This window comes from Diospyros lotus, chromosome 9 (genome assembly GCF_014633365.1).
Source record: "Diospyros lotus cultivar Yz01 chromosome 9, ASM1463336v1, whole genome shotgun sequence".
Classification (NCBI taxonomy): Eukaryota; Viridiplantae; Streptophyta; class Magnoliopsida; order Ericales; family Ebenaceae; genus Diospyros; species Diospyros lotus.
Window position 1 is genome coordinate 8107317 of NC_068346.1, and position 9543 is coordinate 8116859.

General features: G+C 52.4%; 1 protein-coding gene across 1 annotated transcript; it reads left to right on the plus strand.

Annotated features, from left to right (window-relative positions):
* The first annotated feature begins 732 nt into the window (after positions 1 to 732).
* LOC127809230 (uncharacterized) lies at positions 733 to 1597 on the plus strand. Its single transcript, XM_052347994.1, has 2 exons — positions 733 to 823; positions 879 to 1597. The coding sequence occupies exons 1-2, from the start codon at positions 733 to 735 to the stop codon at positions 1595 to 1597; spliced, it is 810 nt and encodes a 269-aa protein (XP_052203954.1).
* Positions 1598 to 9543: the final 7946 nt, after the last annotated feature.

Below are 9543 nucleotides of genomic sequence, written 5' to 3' on the forward strand. Positions count from 1 at the left end.
AATGCCCCCACGGGCTCCGGCCCAACCTGTCGCCCCAACCGTCGGAGTAGAGACGGTTCAGGCCTGGCAGCAGCGTCAGGAGGCTCTGGAGAATACTGTTAGGCAGCTCGCTGATGCGATCAGGGCCCTTGCCCAAGCCCAGCCGCAAATGGTCCCGAGACAGCCAGAGTCGCCGTCACCCCGAAGACCTCGCCACCCGCGAGAGGAAGGACCCCCACCAAACGAAAGAGAAGCCAATAGAGTTCCCTCGCCAGAAAGGTCAGTAAATTCCTCTAATTCGAGATCCAAGGATGCTGGCCTCCCGTCACGTCGCTCACCGGGGAGAGGAAGCAGGAGATCGCAGCTCCAACGGTCTGTGGACCAGGACACCGCCGTTGAGGAGCTGCTCCAAAGGGTGCAAGAACTGGAGGCACGACAAGGAGTTCGTGGCCAAAATAGTGGCTACGGAGAACGGACACCATTCACAAAGGAAGTTGAACTCGAGGCTCTCCCCAGGAGATTCAAGGTTCCGAGCATACCGCAGTACAATGGAGATAGCGACCCCTATGACCACCTGGACGCATTCAATGTCCAGATGGATCTGCAGACCACCAGCTCGCTGGTAAAGTGCCGGGTATTCCCCGCAACCTTGGGCGACGTCCCGCGCGCCTGGCTCAGAAGCCTCCCGTCTCGCAGCATTGGCAGTTGGGAAGAATGCCAGCAGAAGTTCCTCGGGCAGTACAAGGCTCTGAGATGACAGCTCGCCCCGACGTGTCACCTCGCCACGGTCTTCCAAAGGTCGGGCGAGTCCCTCAAAGATTACATCGCCAAGTTCCGGCGCGAGGTGAGTAACGTCGAAAGTCCCTCGGATGAAAGTATCCTGACGGCCATCTCGGCAGGTCTCAGGAAAGACGGGAAGCTCTACGAGAGCATCTATAAATCCCCCGTTGCGGATCTAGGAGAGTTCTATGAACGAGCTGCAAAGGAGATCCGGTGGGAAGAAGCGTTCGGTTCGAAGAAGCCCGCCGGACATAGAGAGGAAGTCGGAAGCTCTAACCGAGACAAGAAAAGGAACGACGGGGGAAATAGTAAAGACAACCGAGGGGAGCGGTCTGACAATCAGGTAGCCAAGCGAGCTCGGCGGGAAGAACAAGAGGACCGACCTCCGAGACAAGGCCATTTCAACAACTATACGGCCTTATCAGATTCTCAAGAAAGGATATTCGCCATGGAAAGGAGAAGAGAGGATTTCGGCAGGCCAAACCCGATAAAGACTCCCAACAAGTTCAGAAATAGGGAGAAGTTTTGTGCGTATCACAACGAAGTGGGGCACGACACCTCTGAATGTTACGCTTTGAAGGATGCAATTGAAGAACTGATTCGAAGGGGCCGGCTGCAAGACTATGTGGTGCGACCTGCAAATCAGCCACCCCAGCAAGCGAATCAACAACGACCGCCTCCCGAGAATGAACGCGCACCAGCAGTTCGGACGATCTATACGATCCACGGCGGTCCTCACATCGCAGGCACATCGAACAGGTCGCACGAAAGGTACGTACGCGAGGCTAATCATGTCCTAGTGGCAGGATCTGGCGGGCAGACGGGATCATCAAAGTGAGCTAGGATGACAGTGAAAGAAATCACTTTCTCCGAGGAGGACGCCAGAGATATACACTGGCCGCACAATGACGCCCTCGTCATTCGCGCTCACATCGGCAACATGGAGGTGCGAAGAATAATGGTGGACACCGGCAGCTCGGTGAACGTGATGTACAGGGCCTGTTTCGACCAGATGGGACTCGGGCCCGAACAGTTGGGCCCATCCCCAGAGCCACTTTTCGGGTTCACGGGAGATGCAGTTGTCCCCATGGGACGAGTTAAACTCCCATTCACAATTGGGAGCGAAGGTCGTGAAGCCACAGCACTTGCGGAGTTTCTGATCATTGACTGCCCTTCAGCATACAACGTCGTGCTCGGGAGGCCAGTGATGAACGAGCTGGATATGGTCACCTCGACCAGAGCGTTGACCATCAAGTTTCCAACCACCAACGGAACTGGATGCGTGCAGGGAGAGCAGCACCTCGCAAGGCGTTGCTACGAGGACGCGGTCAAGATGGGGGCCAGAGGAAAGAAAGTAAATGTGGTCACAGAGGGAGCACAGCGACCTTCAAGTCGGAGCGGGGTGAGTTACGACCTGGATCCCAGAGAAGTGGATTGCGACAAGGCCACAGGCCCGGTGGAAGAACTTGAAGAGGCCCCGATCAGCGAGGTGGACTCTGAAAGATGCCTGAAGCTCGGGAAGAACCTGGCCCCCGAGGTAAAATGCTAACTTATTGAATTCCTTAAGATTAACCTAGATGTATTTGCGTGGAATCACGAAGACATGGTGGGGATAGCACCGGAGGTTATGTCGCACAGACTCAACATAGACCCCAACTACAAGCCGGTGCGCCAGAAGAGGAGACCAATGACTCCAGAACGCTACGCCGCCCTTAAAGAGGAGGTGGATAAGCTCCTGGCTAATGGGTTTATCAGAGAGGCTCACTACCCAGTCTGGGTAGCCAACCCAGTGCTGGTAAAAAAGAAGAACGGGAAGTGGAGGACCTGCGTCGACTTCACCAACTTAAATAAAGCCTGCCCGAAGGACAGCTTCCCCCTCCCAAGAATTGACCAGCTCGTGGATGCAACAGCGGGGCATCAGCTCCTCAGTTTCATGGACGCCTACTCAGGATACAACCAGATCCCCATGAATCCTAACGAGGAGGAACACACGTCGTTTATCACCGATCGCGGGCTATACTGTTATAAGGTCATGCCGTTCGGGTTGAAGAACGCTGGGGCGACTTACCAGAGACTTGTGAACATGATGTTCGAAGCGCAGATTGGGAAAACAATGGAGGTATACGTTGACGATATGCTGGTTAAGTCTGAGCAGGTCACAGATCATGTTCGTAATTTAGAAGAAACATTCAAGATCCTCAGGAGCTACAATATGAAGCTGAACCCACTAAAATGTGCATTTGGGGTGGCCTCCGGGAGGTTCTTGGGATTCATGGTCAACAGCAGAGGTATCGAGGCCAATCCAGAAAAGATAAAGGCCCTTTTGGATATGAGATCGCCTGTAAGAATGAAGGACGTGCAGAGCCTTACCGGCCAGGTCGCTGCACTAAGCCGATTTATCTCCAAGGCAACCGACAAATGCATCCCTTTCTTCAATACGTTGCGAAAAGCCCAAGGTTTCAGTTGGAGCGAGGAGTGCGAGCTCGCCTTCCAACAGTTGAAGGAGTATATGGGGCAAGCTCCGCTGCTTTCAAAACCCCGAGATGGGGAAAAACTGGTGATCTACCTAGGAGTGTCGGCGCACGCTCTCAGCGCAGCCTTGGTTCGGGAGGAAAAAGGGGTGCAATACCCCGTTTATTATATTAGCAAGAGGCTGGTGGACGCAGAAACGAGGTACACATCGATGGAGAAGCTCGCATACTGCTTGGTCATAGCATCAAGGAAATTACGTCCTTATTTCCAGGCCCATCAGATCGATGTTCTAACTAAGTACCCCTTGAGGCAGATTTTGCAGAAGCCAGACACATCGGGTCGCCTGCTGAAATGGGCAATTGAGCTCGCTCAGTTCGACTTGGAATACAAACCAAGAGTGGCAATCAAGGGGCAGGCACTGGCGGATTTTATCGCTGAGTTCACTGAAACGACCCGAGTAGAAGGAGAGATCCAGGAAGGACCGTCCTGGGAGTTGTACGTTGACGGGTCGTCGAGCGAGCAAGGAGCTAGGGCAGGAGTTATGCTAATAAGCCCGGAGGGTCACAGAATACTATACGCCCTGCGATTCGGTTTCCGAGCTACCAATAACGAGGCCGAGTACGAGGCGCTGCTCGCAGGGCTGCGCTTGGCAAAGGAGGTGCGAGCAGAAGCACTGATAATTTTCAGCGATTCCCAGCTCGTTGTCAATCAAATACGCGGGGAATATCAGGCGAAGGGGGTGAAGATGGCAGCATACCTGCTCAAAGTACGCGAACTTCTAGTTCCTTTCCAACGGTTCGAGGTACGCCAAATTCCACGCTCTCAGAATTCCCATGCAGATGCACTGGCTCGGCTAGCCACTGCGCGAGATACATAGTTTCTAGGGGCTATACCGATAGAGTTTTTAGCCACCCCCAGCATGGAGCAAGCGGCCGAAACGATGGTGGTTCACGCATCCCAGGGCTCATGGATGAGCCCCATTCTGGAGTATCTACGGGAAGGAAAGCTACCGACGGATAAACTAGAAGCCCGCAGAATGCGAGCTCGAGCCGCTCGCTACTGTATCTACGATGAGGTGTTGTATAAGCGAGGATTTACAGCTCCATTGTTAAGGTGTATTGAGGTCTCTGACTGTCAAATCGTGCTAGAGGAAATACACGCTGGGCATTGCGGCAACCACGCCGGGGCTCTTTCACTAGCCCAGAAGGCCCTTCGGCAGGGATTCTATTGGCCTATGATGAAACAAGACGCGATCAACTTGGTGAAAAAGTGTGACAAGTGCCAACGATTCGCTAATGTCCCGCGGGCACCACCGGCTTACCTTCAACAGATGAACAGCTCGTGGCCGTTTGCTGTCTGGGGAATGGACCTGATTGGGCCGCTCCCAACAGCTCGTGGCAATTGCAAGCATGCCATCGTAGCAGTTGATTACTTCACCAAATGGGCCGAAGCGAAAGAGCTCGCTGAAATCTCCAGCTCCAAAGTACAAAAATTTGTTTGGAATAATATCATTTGCAGGTTTGGGGTCCCACAACAGATAGTCACAGACAACGGAACTCAATTCACCAGCGAGCAATTCATCCAATTCTGCGAATCATTGGGAATCCAAAAGAGCTTCACGGCCGTTGACCACCCCCAGGCCAATGGGCAGGTCGAAGCAGTCAACAAGATAATCAAGTACGCCCTGAAGACGAAGCTGGAAGACAGGAAAGGAGCTTGGGCGGACGAACTACAAACGGTGCTTTGGGCGTATCGGACGACAGCTCGAACTAGCACAGCTGAGACTCCTTTCTCGTTGGTCTATGGGTCCGAGGCGATGATCCCAGCTGAACACAAGGTGACCAGCCAGCGAAGAGCCACCTTTAACTCAGAGGGAAATGACGAACTCCTAGCCACGAATCTAGATCTACTCGAGGAGGCTAGAGACACAGCTCGCCTGCGGATCGCCGTCTACCAGCAAAGGGTAGCGCGTTACTACAACAGAAAAGTTCGAGTCAGACGGTATAAGCTCGGAGACCGGGTGCTACGCCTAGTGCTTATCGGCGCTCGAAAAGCCAGTGACGGCACGCTAGGCCCGAACTGGGAAGGACCTTTTGTTATCCATAAGGACTTGGGAAACGGGGCATACCGTCTGGCCAACATGGATGGAGATGTCCTCCCGCGAGCCTGGAACACGGAGCACCTCCGCTCCTACCATCAGTAAAAGTGTTTCCATACTCATGTTTTATGTTATTTTTTTTTTTTTAACCTCGATTGAGATTAATAAATTTCTGGCTGCTCAACTTTGTCAAACTTTGTTACCTGTCCTCCACAACAGCACTTTTAATATTTTTTGGGGGGAGGGGTAAAAAAAAAAAAACCATGGTTTGCGAGCTGGGGCCCATTCATCTTAGTCGACGGGCTATGGTTTGTGGCTTATCTAAGCATTCCTCTTGGTCCTCCCCCAGGCCGTGGTTCGCTAGCTGAGGCCCATTCATCTTGACCCAAAGTCACGGTTTGGCGCCTACCTGGGCAACCACTTCCACCTCAGGCAAAGGGATCATTAGCTGAGACCCCCTTCCATCTTGAACAAAAATCATGATCTGCGGTCTACCTGGGTGTCCCCTCCCGAGCTAACTACAAGCAGCGCCATGGTATGTTAGCTAAGGTCGCTATGCGACCTACTTGGACATATATCTTGGTCGGATTTTCAATCTCTACACGAATTCACGGAAGTGCCCTGGTATGTTAGCTGAGGTCGCTATGCGACCTACCTGGACATATATCTTGGCAGGATCTTCAATTTAACGCGAAGCTATTCCCCTATATACTATGCGGAAATTTAGCTAAAGACATTCCGCGACCTATCCGGACATTCATCTTGACTAAATCCTGGGCAGAGACGACGACCGATTTGGTTATTCTTATTATCCTGGCTTGAGAAGCAGCTGTACGCAACGAACGTGACCTGCGAGCTACTGATCTCTCAGCTTAATCCGATCATAAAAGCTCCTGGGTGCACTAAAAATCAGCACTTCAGGCTCGTCAGCAAGGTAGCTAAAGCGCTTTAGGTGTTATTCGCAACCTACTACTTAGCTAAGCAAAGCGTTAAGGACGGACAATTTGCGACCAACGAAGAAGTTGTCAGCTACAAACACCCTCCCACTGTGGACCTCACCTGCAGAAAAATAGCTCTCTACCGCCGTTGCCCTTGGTGTATGATCTGATACAGATTTCAACCGGAAAACTGTCCCAGAACATACACCAAGGCGACGGCAGAACAAGCGGTATCCCCCGATCCAGGATAAAAAGAAAGGAACCTCATGAAGTATGTCTCAAGGGGTCATATCAGGCTATTTATAGACCAAGGCTATGGGGAAGAGAAAAGCAAAGTCAAACCAAGAAAATTGGAGCTATAATGGTAGCCCCGGTCCCCGGGACCAACGGCTATTCCCAAAAACCAGCAATTATTCCCAAGAATATAACAAATCCCAAGACGACGGTTAAACTTCGCAAAGGGAAGAGAAAGTCGGCATTAGCCCCCAGTCCGCACGGCGAACTGCAAGCTAGGGGGAAGGGGGGAATACGCCAAGTCTACAAGCTCAGTTTACAAGCTCGCTAAGGTTACGATTTGAGGATCGATCTACCAAGACCTAACTACCAAGATCTCCAAAGTTCAGTCAAATAAAAGCCTGCGAGGAGAAAACACATGAAGCATGAAGACTTTGTTAAAAGAAAAACGTTTTACAAACCAGAAATACAAAGAAAAACCCTAGCTAGGAGGAGCCACATTTTCGTCAAGATGAGCGGGAACATCTTCAGTAGAAGGAGCGGCCCCGAGCTGATCGGGCTGGTCGGGCTGACTAGAAACCCCGGCAGCCTCTTTTTCAGCTGCCTCAGCTGAAAATCTTGCGAACTCCTGGACAGCATCCTCGCCGAAGAAGGAAATGTCCAGCTCAGGATGAAATGTCCACAAAGTATACAAAAATTCGGCTGAGTTCTCTGAGGCAGCATCCTCGCGCTCCCTGGCTACCCAGGTTCCGACCTCGGCTTCTTTATGGGCAAGCTCCTTCCTGAGCCCCTCCACCTCGCGGGCTGCAGCTTCAGCTCGCTCCTCAGCCAACAGCTGCGCCTTTAGACTCCCCTCCAGCTCGGTCGAAGCCCTCTTAAGCTTTGCGTTATAATCACAAAGGGCAAGAGCACTGGCAGATTTCTCTCGAAAAAGCTTATCTTCGGCATTCTTCTTGGCCTCCTCAGTCCTCGCGATCCGGTTTTCCTGCCCCTCATAATAAACCCGCATCTTCCGGGTTTCCTCTGTCAGATAGGTGAGGCTGTCCTGCAGCTTCTTTTTGTCGTCTTTCAACTTCCCAGCCAAACTCGCGAGCTTCTTCTTCTCCCTAAGGAGAACAGCGAGCTCCTCGGCTTGCTTCACACAACTGAGAACGGACTGGAAAACAAGCAGAAAAAGCTAAGCAAAACGAACAAAAGAGAAAGGAAAGGTCGGCAAAATAAGGAGAACGTACCAGAAGACCATGGCGAGCTGAATATAACGGAAGCCTTTCCCCCGTAACGTCCTCCTTCTCCAGAGACCGGACGGAGTTGCCCAGAATGTTATTTAAGTTGTCCAGGAGGCGATCGAAGTAGACCCCTCCTGCGGAAACCTCTTCAGCTGCTGCCGCGGGGGGATCGACAGCCTTCTTTTTCTTCCTGGCCTGGATCCTGGTGGGAGCCGAAGCCGATGCATCCTTCCTCTTGCTCCCAGAAGCCGAGGCCGCCTGACCCTCTTCTACCAAAGCCTTTCCACGAGCAGACTTAGCCACAATCACCTCGGAACCACGGATTGTGATTGTCTCGTTGGCGGGTTGAGCAGTTGAAATCACCAGGGCTTCAGCCGTGGGGACTGCAGGCCCTTCAACCCTGGGCACATCCGCCTGAGCTCGCAAGGTTAGCGCTGGAGGAACCGCAGCAGAGGTCGCCGACGGTTTGTTGCGCGGAACATATTTTAGTTTTACCATCCTCGGCGTTGATGAGCCAGCTTGTTCTCTCTGACCGCCTTCGTTCGAGCTCGAGCTGCGATCAGCCTCGTCAAGGGCCGACTTGACGTCCCTTTTTCCCCGGATCCCGACGTTCCTCTTCTCTATCACCTTTGCGTCGAGGGAGGGAGCGAGCCCGAACTTGCGAAGCAGGTAGTCTGATGGCTCGATATCGTCAGCGTCCGTCTTTACAGCGCCGACCTTCTCCAGAAGCTCGACCTCGTCCCTGGTCAGGCTCGGCTTCTTACCTGAGGTATCTGAAAAAGAAGGCAGGCAGTCAAAGAGCGAGAGGAGCATAAAAAAAAAAAAAAAGGGGGCAGGCAGTCAAAGGGCGCGAGCTCGCTTACTTGGGCATTGTACGAAGCCGAAGCTCGTGAGCTCATGAAGGGAAGTGCAAGAGGCAAAAAACCACCGGGACTTGTAAGCCCCAACATTGGATTTGCCCTTTGCCTTACCCTTCGGCAAGAGCCTCTTATACTTGGAATTTAGGGCTATGAGATAATACAGCCCGTCGCCTAAACTCTTGAAGGAGAAAAGGGACCTAATAACCCTAGGGGAAGGAGGCTCAAGACCTGCCCTCTTAAAAAGGAGGGCTAACGAAGAGAGTTGTGAGTAGGAGTTCGGAGTAAGCTGGAAGGGTGAAAGCTTCAGGTCGTTTAGAAGAGCTATCAAATAAGAAGGGACTGGAAGCCTAAAACTAGACTCCAGGTGTTGAAGGCTCAGAGCGATGAACCATTTAGGAGGATGGGCAGCATGGTCCTCAGGAGAAGGAATCATGGCACTAGATATTCATTGACCCAAGAAATGAGCTCGCCAAAAGTCACATTAGAAGGATGACGCTCGAACACTTCACGGGCTCCTCGCTCATCCCCAGATCGCTGAGACGGAGCAGCCGAGACTGACGAAGCGAGCTCGCGAGCATCCCCACCTCGCCGAGAGGTAAGCTCTTGGACCGACTCCTCCCATCCTTCACATTCCGAAGAAGTCGGGGTATCCATGTCTCCTATTTGGTAATCGCGGCGCCTGTGACCTGAGAGGGACATCTATGACAAAATTAGGGTCAGGCCGCTGAAAGCAGACCGGCGCTCGCAAGACAAAAGAAAAAGCCCTAGACTCTCCCCATTCGATCAGATCGGGCCGAAACTGCAAAGTAAGGACACTGCCTAAAGCAGGGGGGCCAGAAACTTAAGCCCGGTGGATATCTAAGAACAAGACTAAGCTCGCTTCGACAATCATAGGCCAAAAAGAGGGCCAAACGACGCTCTAAATACCAGAGGAAGACACATAGCCATCACGAAGA